The 25,221-nt window shown below is 46.2% G+C and overlaps 2 protein-coding genes across 2 annotated transcripts in view; both read right to left on the reverse strand.

Moving 5' to 3' along the window:
• Positions 1–29: 29 nt before the first annotated feature.
• ric8b (RIC8 guanine nucleotide exchange factor B) lies at positions 30–18,145 on the reverse strand. Its single transcript, XM_084453008.1, has 10 exons — positions 18,002–18,145; positions 17,406–17,453; positions 16,476–17,111; positions 14,557–14,651; positions 12,423–12,573; positions 12,113–12,208; positions 6,824–6,968; positions 5,226–5,370; positions 4,696–4,815; positions 30–1,637 (listed from the first exon to the last, which is right to left on the reverse strand). The coding sequence occupies exons 1-10, from the start codon at positions 18,083–18,085 to the stop codon at positions 1,529–1,531; spliced, it is 1,629 nt and encodes a 542-aa protein (XP_084309134.1). The 5' UTR covers positions 18,086–18,145; the 3' UTR covers positions 30–1,528.
• A 2,469-nt stretch (positions 18,146–20,614) lies between these two features.
• The window catches only part of rfx4 (regulatory factor X, 4), a gene marked incomplete at both ends in the record, with an annotated part of 19,989 nt that continues 15,382 nt past the window's right edge, over positions 20,615–25,221 (reverse strand). Inside the window, 5 exons of the mRNA XM_084452606.1 lie at positions 20,615–20,887; positions 23,703–23,841; positions 24,045–24,210; positions 24,468–24,623; positions 24,762–24,881. Of these exons, the coding sequence (XP_084308732.1) occupies positions 20,615–20,887; positions 23,703–23,841; positions 24,045–24,210; positions 24,468–24,623; positions 24,762–24,881 (854 nt within the window). The remainder of the gene's footprint in view (positions 20,888–23,702; positions 23,842–24,044; positions 24,211–24,467; positions 24,624–24,761; positions 24,882–25,221) is intronic.

Below are 25,221 nucleotides of genomic sequence, written 5' to 3' on the forward strand. Positions count from 1 at the left end.
ATGACAGCAGTGTTTATTAACGTTGCAATAGAGAAGCTATACTACACATAGAAAACAATAATTTCCTTTGTGTTTAAAGTGTGGTTACATTTTCAGTCAGAAAACAATGTACAAAAAGAACACATTCTCCTTCAGGAATTGGAGAAATCTCCAATTCAGATCAACATGCAGTCTGTGACATTACTTTCAACAGTAATGTCCCGGTCATTAATACACAGCTGTCTGGGAGGATTTTGCACTAAACTATTGTGTCAATGTTCAGATGAGCAGGCTAGTGGCCATTTACAAAAAGGTAGACCTGCTTTGTTGTGATGGTCTCTGAGCAGGGTGACCTGGCCTAAGGCCAACCAATAAAGAGTGCAAATAAATAAACGCTTTCTTTCCTCATAGGAATATTGTTAAAGTCCTAGCATGTTACTTGGCAATAAAGAGGATTCTAATTTCAAAATGCCAGTACATACGCACACTACACACACACGTGACCAGATCCAATTGCACTGGGAGTCCAGAACCACTCTTTCAACCATGCAGCCTTCTTCAAGCATTCTTATCAAGACCTATCCAGCCTGCAGAAATATGTTCATATCTGTACATATACTTATCTTACATATATAATAAAATCAATTGAGACTCCAAAATAAATTAAAAAAGAAAAAGATTTAGAGCAAAACTTTAACAGCATGCAAAGTTGGCAGATGGAAGGTAGAAATAGAAAACAGTCATTGTGCTATAGACATTTCAAGAGTCCACAACAAGTAAGGCAGTAACCCTTTGAATACTAGTCCCCAGCACGGGGTCTGGACAGCAGCCCACCACCTCAACCCTTCCCAGGACACTACAGCCATGTTCATTTGTCTGCTGACAGCTGACTCATCTACAGGGGAATTTGACCCTAAGTGCATCAGCGACAGAAGAGAGTCCCACCTCTTCTCTGAATAACTATTCACCTGCACGCAAGCACTCACTCACAAGCATGGTGTTGAGGACACTGCTCCTAGCACTTGTTCCTTGTTTTCAACATAGATTATCTGTGTTAACGTGTACGTACAGTAACTTCATATAGATAGTAGGCAGATGGATGATTTACTAGAAGTAAAAACAAAAAATAAAACATAATATATAAGGAATGATTTCATGTGCTAATCCAATTACACTTTGGTCGAACCAAGGCAATTATGCTTTCCGTATCACATTCATATAGAATACAGTACAGTACAATTTGATGAGCTATCTAGCAACCTTCCATTATGTCAAATTATATAGGCGTGATCAGAGGGAAAAAATACATAAAAAAAGGCAACAGAACAGAAAGAGAAGCAATGTGGGTCAGTGGGCTTCCTGTGTGTCATACAGCAGAGCCTCCTGATGGGCTGTCCCACCACACCTGCTCCTCCCACACCTGCTCCTCCGTCAGGTCAGGCTCATTCCGGGAGCTGGTCCGTGGTGGCCGGGGCCCTCGGGTCTCAGTGAGGGGGCCCTTGGGGGCCAGCAGCCCCAGCCTGGGTGGAGGTGTGGGTCAGGGGCAGCTCTAGTCTGAGTCTGAGTTGCAGCTGTCCTCAGCAGGCAGTCTCAGGGCCTCCTCTAGGGGTGCTAGCGTACCGTCCCGCCTCACACCCATAGGACGGATCAGCTGCTGCCTGTGGGGGAGACGCACACGCATACATCAGTATCACTCTCTCTCTCTCCCTCTCTCTCTCTCTCTCTCTCTCTCTCACACACACACACGCACACACACACACACGCACGCACGCACACACACACACTCTCTCACACAAACGCACGCACGCACACACGCGCATACATCAGTATCACACACACACGCACATGCATACATACATCAGTATCTCACACACACGCACACACAGACAGACAGACAGACAGACAGACAGACGTCCCGTCTCCCTACAGAACATGCTGGGCTGAGAGGCAGCAGCCATCAGTTACAATACAAGCAGAGTCACAGTTATGATCTGTGACTCTCCCTGGGTGAGGGTTAGCAGAGTGTAGTCTGTGCAAACAGAACGGCAGCAAACATGGCTGGCCAGCCGCGCAGCTAGTATAGTGTTTGTCGAGTTATCACTCCCTCCCTCCCTTACTCCTGACAATGTTGGCCTGCATCTCTCTGTTGGCACCACAAGAGGCAGTAGTCCCAGCACGCCAAAATCAAGGAGGACATCAAAATCAACCCGCCGATCTCCACTGCACAAGTAGAGTAGTGGTCAGAGCATTGGACTCCCACCCGGGAGACTGGGGTTCAAGACCCGGTGGGGATGACTTTATGGGACTATACCCCAAACCTCCACACGTTCATCCTTTCACTCCAACCTTTTTATCCCTTACCTAAATTCCACAAGTAGAGTATGAGCGCATTGGACTCCCACGTGGGACATTCTCAGAGTCTATGCTGAGCAAATCTCCTCTAGTCTATATGTAGCTAAACAAACGCTGTTGTTTACGTTTTGGAACTGATGTGTCCAGGCGACAAGACCCATCTTAATTTATCAGATATTATTTAATGTCATTTCAATTCACAGCTATTAAAGTGGCATGACTAGCTTCCGTCCTACCAGTCCTGAAAAGAAACAAGCCAGCCACACACATAAGCCAGGCTGGACCTGGCCTGGTTCTATTACATCCAGCAAGTGCTCAAGAACCCCCCTCCTCCCCCTTCTCTAGTCTCTAGCGGTTTAATTACAGGATCAGTGCCCCATCTAATCTCCTCAAAGCTGTGGCTGCCTCTCCGCCCTAATCCAGTTATATCTGCACTGTGTGTCACCAGCTCACCCTAAGATGATTTATCAGAGAATTATCCAATCAAAGACTTAAAAAGGGCCCATTTGCATTCATTTGAAGGATTCAAACACAAATGAACATGTAATTCCTAGTTCCTACAGAACCTGAGTAGGTAATTTTTGATTCTTACGAAGAAGTCTTCAGATGAGTCGGAGGGAAAACATTTTGTTGATGAAGTGTAGCTAGTTGGAGGGAAGACATTTTGTTTGCTGAAATATAGCTAGCTAGCTAGTGCAAAGATCTTCAGTGAGCAATGTTTGACAATAGCAAAAGCTTAACGCTGGTGCAAGTGGTGGCGGCCGGACCACGTACTACCCTAGCCCACGTACTACCCTAGCCCACGTACTACCCTAGCCCACGTCCTACCCTAGCCCACGTACTACACTAGCCCACGTCCTACCCTAGCCCACGTCCTCTCTGCCACGTGTCACTACAACCTCTCAACATCACTGGATGAGCAGGATCTGACTGCAGCCTGTGATGTGATATGACTGGTCCTCTGCATGGAGGTCATCAGGTCAATGTTTCGGTTCGAGGTAAAGGAGGATGGCGATGTGAGTGGTTAGTCTTTCACAACCATTTTGTGATCTTGCACTACATGAGGGAAGGCTTGGTATTGTGGGCGTGTTTTCACTACTTTAAAAAAAGGTTGAGTCTCGAAGAGCCAGTCTAAAGAATGACGGTGATCGTCTGCATATCTTAAAAGAAAATCTTCTCTCCCACCTGTCCCAAGCCCCACCTGCTAGCCCCGGGACTTTATAAGGGGCAGTAACGAGGTATCGAGGTAAGGTGGGTTAACGAGGAGATAACAACTGTACTGGAAGCAAAACAGAACGGCAGACCCTCCCAGCCCATCCCTCTACTCCTCAAACACTGTAGGTAGTATACTCTTCCCAATTAGCCCCATCACTGTCCTGCCCCCCCCCCCCTGCAACACAGAGGCCCCAGCCTGGCAGATGTATGTGTGTGTGTGTGTGTGTGTGTGTGTGTTTGGGGGGGGGGGGTCAGAACATGTGCTAATTGGTGGACCAGTTAAGCATCAACGGAAGCACATTCTTGCGAGGCTATGAGAGATCTCCTGAGCGCCAGTATTGGGGCTGCGCCGGTGTCTGGAGCAAAGCCCTCTCCCTCTCCAGTACTTCTCCCCCTCACAAGCACATAGAATAGAGGAGGAGAGGAGAGAGGACAAGGAAAGGAATCTGCCTCTCGCCGGGCACACGTGTCTCATTACAACTCAACCCCTCTCTCTAGCTCCACAATGACAATGTCAGCTTCCTTGTGCCTGTAAACGCAGTCACCCACCCCCTCAAACATCCAAGGCTGCTTTCTAATTGTGCCTGTGTCTCAGTCCCCCCACCCCCCACTCCCTGGCTGGGGACAATGTTTGGCTTCCAAGATGAATGTGGGTGAAGGTGAATATAGGCGGGACACGTATATGTTATTAAAAAGCTGAATGCAGCACAGAGAGGGGGATAAAGGACTGCTGGTCTGGCGCCCCACCGTGTGGGCCAATTAGGAGGTAATTAATGGTGTGCCGGTAATGATTCTGCAGGGGTGTGCCGGCGGCTCCATTGACTCCTGCTGAATGCGGCGGTGCTGGAAGGCTGGCCCTAATTGAAGCAGGGGGCTGACGGCGGGAGATTCCTCCTTTAATCAACTGGTTGGCAGGGAGCGCGCTCAGTATCGCCTCTCCGACGAACAGTATCTCTGAGCAGCGCTATCGTCTGCCAGCCGAGGAAAGGTCAGATTGAATACAGCAGGCCGTCGCACTGATCATTCACACTCGAGTGTGTAAAAAAGGTTAATTATCTTGCCGGGGTATGATAAAGACGTGTCGGCAGACGGGTCATTATGTGTCTACGCTGTTGTTCATTACAGACAGGCTGGGAGACGCGTGTTTACCTTGACAACTTGTCAAACATGTTGACGAGTTTCTGGGCCTCGTACTCCTTCTGCTCCTCCGTCATCTCTTCCAGAGGGTTGGGGCCCGGCTCCTCGACGTGGCCGGTGATGGGGTTGATACTGGGATAGGGAGACAAGGTCAGAGAGGTGGACAGTAAAAGCCATTCAACCAAATGTGCCGGGTGTCATAGTACAAGAGCGGAGCATGAATGTCCGCCTGCCGGAATATGCTCCTTTGCAGTTTTGCTCTTGTGCAACGTTACGACCGATAGGGAGCATATTCCGGTGTGTGGGTTTTTATTTCCAATTTCCAGTCATGCAGGTTAGGGTTAAGACATGGAGAGAGAATGCTTAACACTGTCATAATAATGTCATAACATTGTCATAGAAATGGCTAAACAGATGCCAAACAGGCAAGGACAATTGAAGTCAGATCATTGAAAATCTTTTAGAGGGACTCGTTGAATTACACCCCGTGGCTCCACAGCTAGAGGTCCTGCAGACACCGCTCTCAAACATCAAGAACTTACAAGGGTTTGGCAGATTTGTACTCTTCGGTGTCGGAGTCTTCGTCGTCGGAATACTGGGTCTCTCCCCTGCCCCCAGCCAGGAGGCCGCGGGCCACCAGCAGACCGGCCGCGTTCCCGTAGCCGGTGTACTTCAGCAGGCTGTCCACTGCAGAGAGGATAGGGTTACACACACGCTCTTCATTCTGGCGGCCATTTTAAATGTTGTCTCACTCTCTACTGTTTTTAATGGGGATGTCATCACGGATGCAAAATGAACACTCGACATGCCCACATCAGACAGTCCTACTCACCCTGTGGGCCTCTAGTCACTAGTTCATCAACAGGCCAATACTGTTACACACGCACTAGGCGCCACAGGTAAAGTGGCTGTGAGTTAGGAGTTATGATGAGGTATGGGTTGTTGTGAGTAGTTACGAGTCGTTAGGCGTCACTAGGCAAATTCATCAAAGGCAGATTCATGTGTTTCTGTCAGTAGTCTCTGTGTCAGTAGTGTCTCTGTGTCAGTAGTAGTGTCTGTGTCAGTAGTGTCACTGTGTCAGTAGTGTCACTGTGTCAGTAGTAGTGTCTCTGTGTCAGTAGTAGTGTCAATGTGTCAGTAGTAGTGTCTCTGTGTCAGTAGTGTCTCTGTGTCAGTAGTAGTGTCTCTGTGTCAGTAGTGTCTCTGTGTCAGTAGTGTCTCTGTGTCAGTAGTAGTGTCTCTGTGTCAGTAGTGTCTCTGTGTCAGTAGTGTCTCTGTGTCAGTAGTGTCTCTGTGTCAGTAGTAGTGTCTCTGTGTCAGTAGTAGTGTCTCTGTGTCAGTAGTGTCTCTGTGTCAGTAGTAGTGTCTCTGTGTCAGTAGTGTCTCTGTGTCAGTAGGAGTGTCTCTGTCAGTAGTGTCTCTGTGTCAGTAGTAGTGTCTCTGTGTCAGTAGTAGTGTCTCTGTGTCAGTAGTAGTGTCCCTGTGTCAGTAGTAGTGTCTGTGTCAGTAGTAGTGTCTCTGTGTCAGTAGTAGTGTCTCTGTGTCAGTAGTAGTGTCTCTGTGTCAGTAGTAGTGTCTCTGTGTCAGTAGTAGTGTCCCTGTGTCGGTAGTGTCCCTGTGTCAGTAGTGTCCCTGTGTCAGTAGTGTCACTGTGTCAGTAGTGTCACTGTGTCAGTAGTAGTGTCACTGTGTCAGTAGTCTATGTGTCAGTAGTGTCCCTGTGTCAGTAGTGTCCCTGTGTCAGTAGTGTCCCTGTGTCAGTAGTGTCCCTGTGTCAGTAGTGTCTCTGTGTCAGTAGTGTCTCTGTGTCAGTAGTGTCTCTGTGTCAGTAGTGTCCCTGTGTCAGTAGTGTCTCTGTGTCAGTAGTGTCTCTGTGTCAGTAGTGTCCCTGTGTCAGTAGTGTCCCTGTGTCAGTAGTGTCTCTGTGTCAGTAGTGTCCCTGTGTCAGTAGTGTCCCTGTGTCAGTAGTGTCCCTGTGTCAGTAGTGTTCCTGTGTCAGTAGTGTCTCCGTGTCAGTAGTGTTCCTGTGTCAGTAGTGTCTCTGTGTCAGTAGTGTCCCTGTGTCAGTAGTGTCCCTGTGTCAGTAGTGTCCCTGTGTCAGTAGTGTCTCTGTGTCAGTAGTGACAGCCGTCTCCCTCACCACTCTCCTTGCAGAGGACGAAGAGGAACTCTGCGGCGCTCTGCTTCACGCCCATGTCCACGTGGGTCATGAGGCGGACGAGCTTGTTCCTGATGGTGCTGCCGATCTCAGGCCTGACGTTCACATCCTTCAGGGGGGGCAGCACCTACAATAGAATACAATAAAACGTTATTGCTCTAGGCTGAAAACTTTGTCCTCATGTCAAATAGTTAAAAACATCATCACACACAGGACATACGATATTTGCAACATTCAAGAACAGCATAGCTATCTGGGGACAGTGTGTACTGGGGACCAGTCCATAGCTACTCAGAAATTAGAGTACGACAGGGTTCACGTGTGATTCATGAAACCTTCGTATCCCGCCAATCACGGGCGTTGATAAATGTGGAGGATGAAAACAATCGCCATTTAGATATCACGACCCTTCTGTACATATTCTGGCCTCGCCCCTACAGTTTACAACATGGACATGTGTAATATAGCCAAGAAGAGAAATTCCTCAGACCACTTGTCCAATAGCAAATCGTCACTCTCCATGAAAAGATGAATGAATGAATGAACTCATTTCTAACCTTTATTTAACACTCAACAAATAAAAGCAATGAGCGATAAAATCAATGAACAATCAATAAACGCAATTACAATAAGAAACAGTAATGTTCAATTAGAAAGTACATTTCCTGGAGAAAATGTGAGGTGGGCTAGCTGCTGCAGCTGTATGCTACTGTTAGAACTACTACGGACCGGGCAATCTCCATGCACCCACCGGCGAAGACCGTGCGTCTCTAGCCCACTCAGGGGCTGAATTGTGGGGTCCAGGGCGTGGACAGTGGCGTGGTGGCGAGACACCACCCCCTCAGGTCAGAGCTGGTCAGGGACAGTGTACGCCTCTCTGGGCCACCTACCCGCCCACACCGGTGAAGACCATGTGTCTCTAGCCCAGTGGTTCGCAAACGGTGTGCCGTGAGGCAAGTCCGGGTGTGCCGTGCAATTTTGTGACAATTTATGTAAAATAATAATAATAATTATTAAATAAATATTATAATGGTTATTTTATTATTAGTTCATGGCCTGGGTAAATATTCGATTCGGATTGGCTGGAATAGTTCATAATCAAATTCGAAATGTTCCCACTGACATCAGCCGCGCCCCAGGCAGACGGAGAGCGCGCTGTATTTGCTGTGCACCTTGATTCATAGTCGACGTAAACAACGCAAGCTACGTTGTGAACGCAAGCTCCAACATGACTCGAGAGCTTGCGTTCTGTGTTTTGTTTTGTGGAAACGCAAGGAATTGCACTATTGCTTGCGTCAAGTGACAAATTTCGGCATGACATGCAAGGACGCAACGAGATCTTGCGTGGCCTTGCGAAGCTTGCGTTGCTTGCGCTTATGTAGTTTTCGTCGACTATGAATCCGGCCTAAAAGAGAGGTTTGAGCGCTACTTCCCATGTGTGGACGACTGGATTCGAGACCCATTCAACTACAGTAGGAAGCATCAACAGAAAATCTCACTTTGAGAGAGAGAGAGAGGAATGCGCAGAGCTCCGTATGGACCGCACACTGAAACTCAAATTGAGAGAGCTCCCTCTGGATCAGTTTTGGTTGGCTTCTGCATCAGAGTACCCGACCATCTCCAGCCACTCCAGTCTCACTAGCTTGTAAGTAGGCCAAACCTATTGATAAAAGTAAATGTTACTGATTAAATTTTAAATTACACTTATAATTTCTTTAACATCATCTCCTATGATGTTATTAGCCTCTCTTACTCTGAAAATGTAATTTAATGTTATTTATTGCTCTATAAATGTTCTTAGCCGGTAGACAAACATACTCCAGGAGCTTGCTCGGTCGCCTTGTTGAGAGGGGTCAGGGAAGAATTTTTACAGCTCACTTATCTGGCCCCCGGGTGATTACAGTTTTTTTGCTTCCCTCTGGAATATGTAGGGGTGGGATGTCTGCCCACCTCCCTTGTTCTCTGTAAAGCGCATTGTGTTGCCTCTGGGTATGAAATGCGCTATATAAATAAAGCTTTGATTGATTGATTGATTAACACATTATAGGCTAATTAGGCCTACAATTTGACAACACATTATAATAAGGATCTGTTAGCCTAATTTCAATAACTATTCATTCATAATTAAATAATCATCAAGGTGTATATACTTATAAATGATGAATAGATAATAAGATATTATATTTCTGAAACTTTCTAAAAGATTAATAGACTTTTTTCTGTGCTTTTGTGCTGTGCTTCCAGGATCCCATTCCAGTTCATCCTGCTTGCCTCACCTGCACACTCACAGCACAATTTTAGACTAATTTCTTTTTTTTAACTGAATGCATACTCAGTTTAATTGTGTTGAGAAGTTCCTGTTATACAAATTAGTTTTCATTCTCAGGTCTTCTCTCTGTAAAGAGTGATTACTGTACACCTACTGTAGACTCTCTCTCTCTCCTTCTCTCTCTCTCTTGCTCACACACACACACGCACTTCTGTCTCTTCCTCTTAAGTTCCAGGACCTCACTTTAATGTTGTGACCTGTCTGGTTTAATGGGTGTATTGCTGCTTTGATTTAAATCTATAAAGCTTTAGTATCTACAGGATACCCACCGGCCCCCACCAGTGAAGATCATGTGTCTCTATTCCACTTTGGCTGAGTTCTGTGCTACCACATTAGTTATAAAAGGGTGCCTGTACCTTTAAGAGAGGCTGCACATGCACACAAATTCAAAAAAGCAACAGCTGCCACCATTCTAATCCCAACTGACACACTGATCCTAGACATGGCCTGATTCAGACAGCTCTATCGCGAAAACTATACATGTTACAGCTTATATATTGCCAACATAGGAATCCTGAGAACTAGCAGAACATTTCTATGTATAATATGGCCGTATAGCTTAAACACTGTAGGCATGGCGACAAGTTAGAAAAAGGGTAAAAATGCAAAATTAGCAGCTCAAAGGTTAGTGCGGCACCATATGTTTCAATGGGGAGCGCAGTTGCTGAACAAATCGCCATACCTCAAAAACGGTAACTCACACAGCATAGATACTTACATCTTATGAATCAGCACAGTAGTGTGAACGTTTTGATGTATAATATGTGTATGAGCTGTTAAAACTGTAGGCATGGTGACAAGTAAAAAAAAAAAAAAAAGGTAAAAATGCAAAATTAGCAGCTCATATGTTTCAATGGGGAGCGCAGTTGCCAAACAAATTGTCATACAGTGAAAACTATAAATCACACAGCTTAGATACTTACATTGTACGAATCAGCACAGTTGTGTGAATGTTTTGATGTATGTGTGTGAGCTTTCAAAACTGTAGGAGTGCAGGCAGTTTACAAAATATGTGAATATTTTCAAAGCAACAGCTGCCACCACTCTGAAAACATAATGATAATGAACATTCCACCAGCAGTTTCAAAGTCACAAAAATTACTATAAAAAGTTAAATTACTAAAAAAAACTATAAAAAATATTAAAAATCTGAATACATCCGGGAAACTGCTAAAGACGATGAACATTTTAAAGTTTGAATGAAGTTTCTAGCACAAAGTATGAAGAAGTATTTAAGGGCCAAAAAACTGAGGAGAATAATAAGAAAGAAAGAAAGAAATAGTGGGAATATCACAAGTTAGGATAGCTTTTACAAGCTAGCCCACCTAATAATTGTGCTCTGAACTGCCCATAGGAAGGTAGAGCGCTATATTGGTTTTGTAGTTCATTCCATGTGGAAGGAGCATTAAAAAAGAAAGCTGATTTCCCAAGTTCAGTGTTGGCCCAGGGTACCTTAAGCATAAGTATGTCCTGCGAACGGGTTGAATAGCGACTAGAATTCCATTCCAACATAGAAGAAATATGAGGGAGCATTCTTGAAATGGCCTTATAGATGAATAGAAACCAATGTTTGTCACGCCTTTATGCCAAGGAGGACAAGATAACTGCGGTCCAGGGAAACCTACTGATGGGCAAGTACTGTAGAGCTCTTCTCCAGAGCCACATCTGCCATTGCCGAGATTTGATGACTTGTCAAATCTCGTTTAAATAAGTGACTGAATAAGCATCTAACCTATCACATTGCAAATCAGTTAGCCGACCCATTGCTTTTAATTTGTTCATTTTAATTCCTTGTAATTATGTCACCAGTAGCCTTGCCTAACACGTAGGCCATCTCAAAATGAAAGAGAAACCGATCGAACAAGCGCGAAGAATCACAGATTAGGCCAACGGCGCAACCAATCATACGATGAGCCAGGGTAATTCACAGAGCTCTTACATCTCAGCCACCTGAACATTATGGAGTGAAAACAGGCTGTCACCATTACACATGGGAGCTTTTTATACAATGGCTGTTCATGCTAGCTACCGTAGGCAACATTACTATAGTGTTGGTAGTGTGTTGATTATTCATTCAATCATTGCTGTTTACATTCATATTATATGCAGAGTTCATTAGGAACAGCAGCATTACTTTAAACAGTTAAGTTATTACAATATAATATTCAGCCTACATACACACAGGTTAATAATTGTATTTCTAATGATGTAATAGACGAGCATAGGATGCCTTTGTTGTATAAACATTTGTAATATTATGGCTACTGTCACGTTAACAACGCAACAGTTTTCTTACCGTAGGACTAGTAGCATGATGTAGGGAATTACTGAATTTTGGTTTTACTATTGTGAAATAAGATTTCATTTGGGACATATTTTGTGAACTTAGAATAAAGACTTTTAGTTCATCTCTTTTACACCGGAGTCCTGAGGGAGTTACTTGGCTCTACGTCTCTCTCTCTCTCTCTCTCTCTCCCTGGAGTGCGTACAGGCTTGTGTTTACAAAATCACATCTATGCTGGTTGTGCGGGGGTTCTCATTGTTGTCGGATTTACAAAGCTCTATTTTCGCTTTCTACTTCTCGGTCCAGCTGAGTGAGCTGCATTCTGGTCTGCGTACTGCGCCTGTGGATCTCTCGATGTTCCGCACACAGCGTCAACGTCTGAGTGACCGATCTGACTTCGTAGCGCACAGACCACGGCTCATGGTAAAAACTGTTCACCCCGTTAATTTGAAAATACCTATTTATGTTAGGGATATATGAAACATAGTCGAGGCCTTTTGTCAGACTTGCGTACACAAAGTGAGACGTGAGATTTGATCGTAGCCTCCGCTCAAGTCCAAACTGATAAATGTTGAGCTTTGTGTGGAAATTAGTTTTCTGTCGTAGGTTAATTTGGTAAATGAGAGCAGAAGTGTACTGGGGACCAGTCCACAGCTACCTGAGTCTTGATGTATCTGCGGATCTCACGATGGTGTCTGGAGCCCTCCGTCAGCAGACTGAGCACGGGTGTCAGCCCCTCTCTGTAGTTGGCACACTGCTTGGAATGAGACACACATGAGGCAGGTGACAGCTCACACACAACACCTGGTAGTGTACCTTTCCCAAAAAACAAGTATCACCCTCTTATTTCGCTCTTCGAATGCACTGTTTTTTCAACTCCACTTGTGTAGAATAATTTCAGATAAGCGCCCATCGTGTCAAGGTGATACTGACCAGCAGGTCTTAGTTACAGGCTGAGTGACCGTTACCTTGTCTATTCTCTTCTCCATGAAGTCCAGCAGAACCTGCACTACAGCCATGTTCTTGCCGCCGTACTCCTTTTGGCCTCCCTGGACGGGCGTGTTGATCAGCACGTCTAGACAGGACACCGGCAGGTTGCTCAACAGGTTGATGGCATGGCTGAGGAAAGAACAGCCACCAGGCTTATCAGCATCCTTGAATTAACACTTAAACAGGGGTGATCTCAATTGTGGACCACTTAGTGGTAAGTGACAGTATTCAAGGGAGCACGTCAAAACATTTCTTCTAGTTGTATTGTTACCTATATATTATTTTCCTAAACCAGCTTGGAAATTTAGCTTCAATGTGGCTATAAAGTTTTATATTAAAACAAATATTAGGGCATTTTATCAGTATCACTATACCCTGGTCCAGTCTGAATGAGAGCCGTATATTAGGGGGGAGAAAAACAAACATATAATATACGTATAGTACTGTGCAAAAGGCCACCCAAGACAAAGCTATTTAGCTGGGGAGTAAGTGTTTAAACAGCATATACTATTAGAATAAATACAACTTAACTAATACAGTAAAAAGTAACAACAATTTTTTTTATTTCCAAAAAGTTATTGATATCTTGCGAGATGACTAGAAGAACACAGATTCCCACCCTCATCCTGAGTCGCGCCATTTTGATTAGCACCATTTTGATTAGTGCCATTTTGATTAGCGCCATTTTGATTAGTGCCATTTCGATTAGCTCACCACTCCATTGCAGCGCATGCTATGTTGCGTGCCAGGTTTTTGACATGTGAATGATGATTTTATATGAAACTGAAAGATACTTGTTGTGATCTGTTTTAAATCAATGAATCAATCAATTTACTCAACGAAAAAGCCAGTTATTAAACGAATTAAACTTTTTATGACAAAGAAACAGCGTATACAATTTTGTTTAGCCTACAAGCCAATAGAAACGTCACGGCATAGAAACTTCAGATAGCAGGCTTATTACATTCACCTAGGCTATACTGTAGCAACACTGTCTGTAGTCCTTCAAATTAATTTAATTACGTACTGGCAGCCATGAACCTCTCTTCTCCCAAGCAACTTTATTTCTATTTTATTGACCACAAAATAGCCTATATATATATATATATATATATATATATATATATATATACACACACACACACACACACACACACATACATACATACATAGGCATATATAGGCATGTTGAAGTGATGGATGTCCACCACTGTCCTGCTGTGGGAGTCTGCTGCTGGGGTCCTCTGGTCATATATATATATATATATATATCTCATATATATATATATATATATATATATGACCAGAGGTGTATATATTGTGTATATATGACCAGAGGACCCCAGCAGAACTGTCCCACAGCAGGACAGCAGGGGACATCCATCACTTCAACATGCCTCAGCCCCATTCACCACACATTCCTCACACTTCTGCATGTACACCAGAGCAACTCCTTGTCCTTGATTGCAGCCACAAGCATCAGTGAAACAAGCAAAATTATAAAACAATGAACTTCCAAGAGTCACTTATCTTTAACAGAAACACCTTGCCTATACGATAGACAATAACAATTGACTTGCTTATATAATAGGTAATAACAACTGACTCTGCACAGATGTATACTTGAATGTTATTTAATTGCACTGCCTATATCACAGACACAGTCACAGTCCTCTATGATTGGATGGGATAAGTAGATGAGGATGATACTGCTAGACTAAAGACAGTAAATTGCCCGTTTGGGAACCTTTAATGTTTAGCTGCGTACCAAGGACTGGAATGAGGAATTAGTGCTGATAATATACTGAAAGGACAAGTGATGACAATTATTCCAATGTACCTGTACCTTATATAAGGCAAGAATAAACTTCATATTCTATTCTCAGGAGATTGATTAATTGCTGGTAGTAAAATGTGTCTAATTCAAATGGTCCATTAATTCCAATGATATGGCCAGTGGAGAGGACAGGATAGGAGAGGAAAGGAGAGGAGAGGAGAGGGAGATGAGAAGGGAGGAATGGAGAGGAGGGGAGAGGGGAGGAGAAGACAGAAGAGCACAGGAGAGGAGAGGAGGACAAGACAGGAGAGGACAGGAGAGGAGAGTTGTCCAACCTGTGAGCTTCCTCTGTTTTCTCCTCTGTCTGAGTCTTTAGCATCAGGAGATGGCGCATGATGGCAGTGAGGAGGCGGAGCTGGGGCTCACTATCCTATCAAATGGAAGCATGTTACAACAGCATGGTCATTAGGGAAGCATCTTACTGATTAAACAAAGGGTATGAAGGGCAGAAACTAGACAGGCATGGGTAAGGAGGTTACACCTAAGGGAAAAGAAGAGCAACTTATAAACTCAACAGGTTTCAGAAAATGAAGGTTAAGTCTTAAATTAGCAAAGAAAGATAAGATACATTGCATATTTGAGAGTTTGAGATAGTGTAAGTAAATCAACTGTAAACATAAGTGAATTTTAGCTACAATCAAAGTTATGAGAGTGTAAAAGACAGAGCATGAGAAAGAAAAGGATTCTGGGAAAAGAGGGAGAGACATGATGCGAGGGGGTGAGAGGGATAAGGGCGCAGCAGTAACTATGGTGACTGAAGAAAAATGAAAGGAATTCTAAAGGAGGGTCAATTCTGGACTCGCTGGTCACAGGCAACAAGCATGAGGTGAAGAAGACGAGGATCTGAGACAGTACAGGCCAGCAGTTACAGCTGTTCTCCAGAGACACTGTCCAGCCTTGCCTTAGCTGTTAATCGTCTTCTCATGTAATCTCATATAATGGCTGGTGGATCTGCAGGTAGCCTCTCCCATGACGGTGGGTCAGGCAGGACTGACTGAGCCCTGGAGGAGGTGACCAACATCACGTCATCTCCCTGCTGGGGCCCTGAGGCCCATGCGTCTAGAAAGGAGGGGCACAGAGGCCCTCTGTCTACTAGTGCCGCACCAGCGACATTCAGCACAGCCACCTTGTTACTTAAGTGTAGTGATAATAATCTCCATGTTCAAACAAAACATGCACAGTCAGGTCTGACAAAACTGGGTGGTGATGGAATAAACGCATTAGGCCTCATTCACCAACCAAGTTAAGAATTTCTTCTTAAATTCCACTTACACCGTTTCCAAGAAAGATTCTGAAGTTCGATTCTGGCATTCACCAATGTTCTCACATGTGGGAACTAAGAACAGAATCTACAAACACGCAAGAGCAGTCTTAAGTAGGCTACGGATTACTTGTGGGAAAGACATGCTCATTTAAAATGATTTGTGATTGCGTACTCTGAGCACTTCAAATCTACAGTTGTTACAAAGCGAGTGCCGTCTGTCCAATAATATCGCTGATGTGCCGGGTCCAACTTCTCCGGATACAGCGTTAACTGAACGAGTAGGCTAATATCATCCCATGCATTTTACTGACGCTGCTAAATATGACAGGTGGAGTTCGGTTTTTAGATTTTCGTTTGGGCATGCCGCGTTGACAGCTGTGATAGCCTACATTTTTGTAGACTGTAGGCTATTGTATATTGTATTCTATCACTTTGACATTTTGCACTGTTCTGCCTCGCTATGTTTATGCACCAAGGCAAATTCCTTGTAGGAGGAAGCCTACTTGGCTAAATTAAAATCTGATTTTGATTGCCCACGGTGGATTCGACCTGCAGTCTTCTGACTTGCTAATGCACCTGACACAACCCCACCTAAACCATTATGCTATCGAAAAGTTGGCGAGTCAAGGGCGCGGATGACTAGTATTCATTCAGAGAAGTGACATCTGCATACGACCCTGTAGTTGCATGTCCTTATAGGGGGCTAGCAGGGAGCTTACCTATGCTAATTCGGGTGAGCGGCCACGCACTTTCAACTTGCGAAACCGTGGAATTCCTCATTAAGAGAAGGCAGGTACGAACTTATCCAGCGGTTTACGAACACGTCGGGAATCAGACAGGAGCTTTCTTTAGAAACAAAAAATCTAAGAACGGAACTTAGGAAGATATCGGTGAATGAGGCCCAATGTTCTACGGCCCAGAGTGGCTCACCTCGTCCCCAGAGTCCGACAGCGTGAGGTTGAACAGGGCCTTCAGAGCCTCCATGGCCCTCTCGTTGTCCTCGGCGGGGATGGCCAGGGCCTGGGGTTCGGGGGCAGCGGCCTCGTACGGCCCCACCCAGCAGACGTCCAGGGTGTGCTCCAGCACATCTGTGAGCAGCCGGACGGCATGCAGCTCCCGGCAGAGGCCGCCCCGGACGTCCGGCCGCAGCGCCGACAGCAGGAAGAGCAGCCGCAGCGAGAACAGGCCCACCTCATGGTGCCCGGCGCGCGCCACCCGCAGATGGGCGCACAGGCCCTGCGCCAGCTGCACGTCCGCGCCCACCTGCTGGGCAGCGGTGCTGTTGTACACCACGTTGCACAGGCACTTCAGGGCCTCCACCACCACCCGCTCCTCCCCCGCCGTTTGGGCCTCACCTTGGGGCGCGGCGCTCCCGCCGTCTCCCTCCTCCTCCTCGTCCCCCCGCAGCCGGGCCAGCCCGGCCAGGACCAGCATGCCCCCACGCGTGGCCACGGGCCCCAGCACGCGTTTGTCCCGGGACAGGATACGGAGGGTCTCCAGACAGGTGCTCTGGCAGCTGGGCTGCGCCTGCCTCCCCAGGACCGTCAACAGCCCCTGACACAGCCTCTACACGGACGAGTAGCGGGGGAGATAATGGATAGAAGGAGGGAGGAGGGGAAAGAGAGAGAAAGAGGTAGACAGACAAAGAGAGAGAGAGAGAGGAAAGGAGAGAGAGGAAGAGAGAGGGCATCAGAGGAGTATGGAGGTCTGTAATACTGACTCTCTCAAGATGACACTATTGATCATGTGTTTACATGGTCTTTACTAGGATGTAGATAATGCCCAATGATTCATTTATGAGATTTATAGACGGATTTTTTGTAGAAGCTCATGAAGCTGGTTAAAGAGAGAACTCCTTACACTTCGCAGGTCCACCTCGTTTTGGTCAAATATGAAAGTGTGACTGTTCTGCAAAAGAGAAAATAAGAGAAATAAGTATAGTGACCGCAGTTAGCCAACTGGCTTCCTGGCCACTGCCATTGTGTTTGTGCCGGCCCAACGACATACATGAAGCAAGCGAGCTAGCTCAGCCAAGCTATCAGGTTTGCTAGTCAGGTCCACCTAAGTACAAGTCCATGAGATCATAATATAATTCAACCTTTGGGCTAACTGTTACACCATAATCAAGTGCCAATACACTGTTCAAATAAATAGTAGGCAAGCTAATGCCGGCTAGGTGTCTAATAACATAGTGCTGCTAGCTAGCTATCTTGTTAGCTAGCCTAGGTCGCTCACATTAGCAAAACAGCTAGTGAGCTACTGTTATAACAAAAGCATAATATTAGGTCAAGCTACAGTTAAACAGTCAGATCATATTCTTAAGGGATGTTTCGGATATAGATTGAGATTTTTGGTATAAATGCGTCACGTTAGCACGCTGTCGTCTTGTGAAAAGTCAGGACTGGCTGTGTTGTTTTGGCTGACGTCAAGCCAAGGCGAGTAGGAGCTCACTTTACCTCTCGATTATACTGATGCAAAAGCTTCTCGATTTCCTCTTCATTGTCTGCATCGAGCTTCGGCAGAATATTATTCAAATCCATCTCAAAAATATGTATGTAGATGAATACCTAAACGCTAGCTGGTGGGAGTTGAATGTTATTCGCCCCAGTAGTCCCACTCTCAGTGACACTAGTGCGGCTGCGCGTCCTAGCTAGCTAGCTAGCCACACCCACTTCCTCCTTCCTCCAGACCTGCCTTGCTCTCTCTCTTCACAGCCTTACTTCACCTCCGAGATATGCCTTTATAACAGCCTTGGAAGAGCCCGCCCTCCATAAACCTTATTCACTCCAAACTGTCAAACGAACATAATAATGGGGTCAATAATAATAATTAAGTATAATAAAGTTCGCATTGCAATTACCCAGAAACTGAGTTTTTTTTCTCATACTTTTAGTGTTCCTGTTTTTCTATGACTGGTACTGGGACCAGGACCTGATTCCACCCCAGTGGTCCATCATGGCCTTTTTGGTTTGACAAGTTTACATATGAGGCTCAGTTATTGGTTTTGTTATTGGTTGCACACAACCTCTGATTGTTCCACATAGCCTACCTTAACGGCAACCGCACTGCACTCACTGTACATAACACCGCTCACCCACCACACTACACTCTACACATACACTGCACATACACTCACCACACCCCATTCTGTAGACACACACTGTACATACACTCACCACACCCCATTCTGTAGACACACACTGTACATACACTCACCACACCCCATTCTGTATGTAGTACACACACTGAAACTGTGCCATTTATTTATTTTTAACAGTATTTCGTAATTTGTACATTGCACTGCATTTTGTTGCACTGCTTTTTGTACTGTTTTGCCCTGTCCTGTCCTGCACCCTGTCCTATGTCGTCTTCATCAGCGTATGCCTTAACCCTAGTCAGATTCCTAGTATGTGTAAACCATATACATGGCTAATAAACAGATTTTGAGTCTTGAGTCTTGATAGTCATTAGGCCCATAGCTTCTCCGGACTGTGAGCTTTTCCCATGCCCATTGCATAGAACCAAACCAGCCTCCTACCTACATGCCTTGCTTGGGGTGTGTTGAAATGGACTCACACCACGCAGGGGATCTGCATTCACAAAAAATATCTTGGCAGGGGTCAGAGGTCAAAGGCTACAGGACGGAGGTGCGATGACCCCACCCCAGCAGGAGCTACTCTCCATAGAAATGTAATTCTTTCCGCAGTGTGGCCCTCTCCCTTCTCCCCCAGGCTTCCCACTGCTACCGACGATGGGAGAGAAAACCAGCACAGAGGGATTGAAAAGATTGGGGCTCTTTTGTCGACAGCAAACTCAAAATGGAGATTTAAGGGAGCGGGGAGTGGAATGACGTGGTACACCAAATATTCAACCAAGAGCTAAAATGTATTGGAAAAAAATGAAAAAATGATAAAGTCCACACTTGGGTTTTAAAAATTATTTATGTGGCAACAAATAATTCCACATACATATCAGTTTAAACTGTAACAGTTTAAAAGTCACCACAGAAGTTGTCCAGTGCTTTTATTTACAGAGAAAGTGACTAGAGTTCATGTGTTACACTCTGATATATCCCCTATATACCTACCCATAGGGTAATAGGTCCACAGTAGCTTTGTGTGCATTATATAACACACAAACCTAGGTTAATGTTCCTTTTACTAAGCATACAAAAACAAAACATACCACATACCAACTGGAATGCAGAGACAAAAAGGACCATAACACCGTGTTACAAAGTTACAGAAAATACACCTATAGTATGTTCTCTCACAAATACAGCAAAACCAGCTTGTGACGAAGCACACATACAATTCCACTCAGGCACTGCACTCAGCCATTGAATATATGAACTATTCATGTGTAGATAAGTGATAAAGGCTCTCCGAATGTTTAGTTTTGTGACGGCCATAAACCTCTTTGACGTCATACTCTCCTGGTTGTATGACATGACTGAGCCCCGCAGTAGAATCGCTGCGTCTGGAACTTGTCTGCTGCAGAACTCTGACAGGAGGAACCCTTTGACTCCTAATAGGCAACAAGGCCTGCTGTGTTAACCGGGAGAAAACACGTGTGTCATTATGAGATTGTGCTCTGACGTCAACCACAACGTGAACAACGTAAACAGCCCTCCAGATGCGCACATTAGTGACCGAGATCTGGGTGGGGCGGTCAGTGTGTGTTTACTCAGCGGAGTTGTTTGGCAGGGAGGGACTTCATTATTCAACAAGGCACGGCTTGGTAGATGCAGCGCATGCATCCCACATGACCCCTCTCACCGCCTAATACGTTTGTACAACACTCCAGACTGCCCTGAAGAGACGGCACCACAAACATGTGATTGATTCTGTGACAAGCCTGAACAGTGTCTGTGATTCCTGCAGTGCACCCCCCCCCCCCCCCCTCGCCCTCCTCCTCCTTCACTGGTGCTGCTGATTAGGCCTCTGGCTACGCTGGGGGCAGGGAGACGTTTGCATCCACGGGCTTGGCAGGCTGGCTGGCTGGACGTAGATGGCTGTGCACGGCTGTCCAGGAGGAGTCCTGCGAGGGGGCGAGCAGGGGGGGCGGGGTTATTTAGCCCAGCCTGTGGTGGCCTCTCCATTGATGTAGGCGAAGCCGGGGAAGTGTTGCGAATGTTCGTACTCTGAGTTCCTGCGCGGGGCCAGCGGGGAGTACATGTCCCCAGAGGAGGCATAGCGAGAGGAGTGCATAGGGGGGCTGGTGTAACAGCTGCTGGCAGGGGAGACCTCCGGCCACCGGGGGGCGAGGGCTGTGGGGTGTAACCGAGGAGTCCCGCCCATCAGGCATGGCTCCATCCGAGACATCTGACTGTTCAGAGGGTACTGTTCAACACAGGAGAAAAAGTGTTAGAATCTGTCTGTTCAGAGGATACTAACACAAGAGAAAACGTGTTAGAATCTGTCTGTTCAGAGGATACTAACACAAGAGAAAACGTGTTAGAATCTGTCTGTTCAGAGGGTACTAACACAGGAGAAAACGTGTTAGAATCTGTCTGTTCAGAGGGTACTAACACAGGAGAAAACAACATGTTAGAAACTGACTTTTCAGAGGATTATGTTCAACACAGGAGAAAACAACGTGTTAGAATCTGTCTGTTCAGAGGATACTGTTCAGCACGGGAGAAAACAAACATTCTGCATGGTACCAGATATATCCTGGCAGATAGACTGTAAATAGATAAAATGTTTGTCTCTCATTACTTCTTCAAGGACACTGAATTACACCAGCAGGACAGACGACAGTGGAACCAGATATTTACTGGAGACGAGCTTTCCGGTATTATTTTTGTTGCCCAGGGTAACCGACCACTAACAGAAGCTGTCAAATCTGCCTCTCTTGAAAAACATTTTGGCCAGCTGAGGAATCCAACAAAGTGCTCCATTCGCGTCATCCCCAATTCCTCTTGTTGATGGACCCGTGAAGACAAAGCACGCACATTGTGCTCAATTTAGGCTCAGATCAGGGTGAAAAAATTGGAAGTGAAAAGTCTTTCCCCTTTCCTACTAAATATAAAAAGGCAACAGTGGTTCTGTTATGAGGGACGATGGCATGGAAAAGGAACATCACCCCGGGTCAGGGAGCAGAACGGCAGGCTCGGCGACCTCTTGTTCATGCACAGAAAAGAGACCATTGAACAACAATATTTTAATAAACGCGCCCATGGTCTAGTGTATGCCAGGGGCCGGGCCGGATGAACAGACTATTGAGTGGTGGGAAGGGGAGTTACAGAGCAGGGCCCCCCTGGACCCTGGCCAAACCACCTTTCACTGTTTGCTTCCGGGGGGGGTAGCAACACTGCGGAGGCCCAGCTGATCTGGTCCCTGTACAAAGGCAGAGGAGTCTAGAGAGTCTGGCCCTCCACAGAAAATTACCATCAGAAGGGTCAACTCACACCACTCACTACAGCTAACGCCACCTCAGAGCTGCACCCTTACTCTCCTCCTCCTCCTCCCTCCCCCCTCCTCCTCCCCATCCTCCTCTTCCTTCTCCTTCTCGTCGTCCTCCTTCCCTCCTCCCCCCCTCCTCCTCTTCCTCCTCCTCCTCCCTCCCTCCTCCTCCTGCCCCTCCCTCCTCCTCTTCCTTCTCCTCCTCGTCCTCCTCCCCCTCCTCGTCCTCCCCCTCCTCCTCCTGCCCCCTCCTCCTCCTCCCCATGCCCCCCTCTTCCTCCTTGTCCCCCCCTCCTCTTCCTTCTCCTCCTTGTCCTCCTTCCCCTCCTCCTCCTGCCTCCCTCCTCCTCCTCCTCCCCCTCTCCTCCTCCTCCTGCCCCCCTCCTCCTCATCCCTCTATTCACTAGCACTCTATTTCTCTCTGCTGATCCTTCTACTCATTCTCTGGCTGTTTTCTCTTTCTCCCGTTCTCTCACTCCTCACAGTTCCCTGTTCCCAGTGCCACATTGTTGACAAAGCTGCGTTTTGCATACTAATGAGCCAGCTCTTCTACTTCCTGTCCGTATTAACATTCCAGGCTGATTTACTGCTGGTGTTAAACTCAACCTTACAAGAGAATACTTCACGCATCTGTTTCAAAGGGTGCGTAGGAGAAGGATGTACAGTATGAGTCAAAAGTTGCAAAAAAGATCCCACACACTGTCTAACTTGCGATTCAATTTTAATGTTACGTTTCAGTACTAGACCCTCATCAAACAAATAACGTCAGGTTCAAATTGAATTACATGTTAGACAGTGTGCGGGATCTTTTTGCAACTTTTGATTCATAAATTCAACCTTGCAAAAGAAGCATGGAATCTACGCCAATGGCAACGACCTGAAGAAAGTAGGACTGCTGCTGTCGCTGGGCTCTGAGTGGACAGAAGTGGTCGTGAGAGTGTAATAATGCACACTGAATGATAAAAACATATAACACACTACAGAAAGTAGAAAGTGAACATTTACATGGCATACTCTGACTTTAGACCAAGTCCTAATCAAACACCATGTATTTACATAGAGACTTAAGTCACTATATGCTGTAAATAAATTACATGGTGTTGGATTAGGACTCTTGATTAGGTCTAAAGTCAGAGTATGCTATATAAATGGTCACTTTTGAGTTTCTGTAGTGTGTTATATATTTGTATCATTAGTGTGCATTATTATACTCTCACGACCACTTCTGTCCATTGAAGTGTTCTGGGCTGACTCATGTTCACTCCTGCTCTCCATGTGAAATAACACTTGCTACGGTGTTAGACAGGCTATTTGTTGTAGATGCGATAAAGAATTGAAGCTTGCCTCCCTATTGTGTGCTCTGACGTCAGACAAATACCAAGTAGTGTAGCACAGACCCTGGCCAAGACTGTAGACACAGACCCTGGCCAAGACTGTAGACACAGAACCCAGACAACTAATGTTATCAACAAAGGCCTGTGCACTAAATAAAACTGGTGGACTCTGTAACGACCTTGAACACCACGAGTATCAGACCAGCAAGACGTTTCACATGCGAACCCAATGGCCATTGACTACAGATGTTTCATCAAGAAAACCATGATATTCTCACACAAAATGACCTCTATTGATTATGTTGGTTAATGGTGCAGTAGAGGTTAAAGGTGCAGTAGGTTAAATGGTAAATGGTTAAAGGTGGAGTAGGGGTTAAAGGTGCAGTAGGGTGATCCAATTGTGGGTCGGGACTGACCTGTGTTGAGGTGCGATGGTAGGCAGGGTAGTGGAGCGGGGCCGGGAGGCCCGGCTCGTGGCCCAGACTAGGGTACTGGCTCTGGATGGAGTGAGGGTGCTGGTTGTTGTAGCTGCCATAGTTGTAGCTCCCAGTGTACCTAGCAGGAGACATCAAAAGCAGATCATCATGGTTATTTTTTTTAAAGGATAAACAAATCTACCCCTAAAGGTCAAATTCAAACCCTTTCTTTAAAAGAATGAATCATACGATGTTTAAAGCCATAGATGCAATACATAAACAATGCATCTGCTAATGATTACAGCGTAGTTCCATATAGTGATAATCTCCGGGAGAGCTCACCCAGGCTCATCCCTGTGGGCGTAGACGGGCATCCGGTGAGCGGAGGAGGGGGGGGGTGCGGGCGCACCGCTGCGCATGCAGGGCAGCTGCTGTTCGCCCTCTGGGGGTGAGCTGCCCGACCTTGTCACTGTGTACGTAAGGGACCAGGTATATGACTGAACAGCTCCTGGCACACACACATACACACACACAGAGACACAGGGATTGGCACAGAGGAATCTACATGCCACAATCCATAAAATCCACTCGAGTATATGTATGTGAGGTTGCAGATAACTAGCAGTGGCCCTGCAGATGTAGTCTAACGCAGCTTGTTGTTAAAGATCAAACACAGCAGAGGTGAAACAGAAACGTGACATCATTCATCTGTCAGTAGAGCCATGTGAGGCGGCTCCATGTGGAACTTCCCAGGTGCTGTCTCACCTGTGGTTGCCGTGACGCCAGAGTACTCGGGGGAGTGGGCGGCGGTCGGGGAGCTGGCGGCTGGGACCCCCACCGAGGGAACGGACTTGGCGGGGGAGTATGGTACCGGGGAGGTGGGCGTGGCCTCCGTCACCATCAGCTCCTCCTCTCTCTCCGCTGGAATCAGGGGTCAGGGGTCAAACAAACCGCCCACGATGAGACCGAGGTACTTATCGCTTCTACAGTATTGGACAGCCCAGTGGAGATGTAGACTATGGTGTTTGTTTATAGTCACGAGGCTTGGGGGTGTCTGACCTGTGCTGCCCTCTCCCTTCATGGCCATTAGCAGGTCGTTAGCCCGCTCCTGGCAGTGCAGGGACTCCAGTAGGTACAGGACGTAGTCATCAAACATCAGGTGTATCAGGTGGAAGGACCCTGTGTAGGAGGGAGGCGGGGGTGAGACCGGGACATGTGCACACAGGTTCCTCATTTACATAAAGCAAATGGGTTATGCAAATCAAAATGGCAGTTAGTAGCTTGCTTGCCTATCCACTCAGGGCCAGTCCCACAGTGCAGAAAGAGGCTCAACCGCCAATCAAGAATCTCCCAAACCATGATGATGAATATGCTAATCTTGGAATGTAAGGATATGACTCACAAGCGTGACTAAAGTTACCATTCTGTCCTCTTTACAAGGCGATCACAGATTCTCCCAGCACAGTCAGTCGGCCCCGAGGCAGTCAGGGACTGTGGGAGGGCTGCTGTGCTTAGGAGA

This window comes from Borostomias antarcticus, assembly GCF_949987555.1.
Source record: "Borostomias antarcticus genome assembly, chromosome: 18".
NCBI lineage: Eukaryota > Metazoa > Chordata > Actinopteri > Stomiiformes > Stomiidae > Borostomias > Borostomias antarcticus.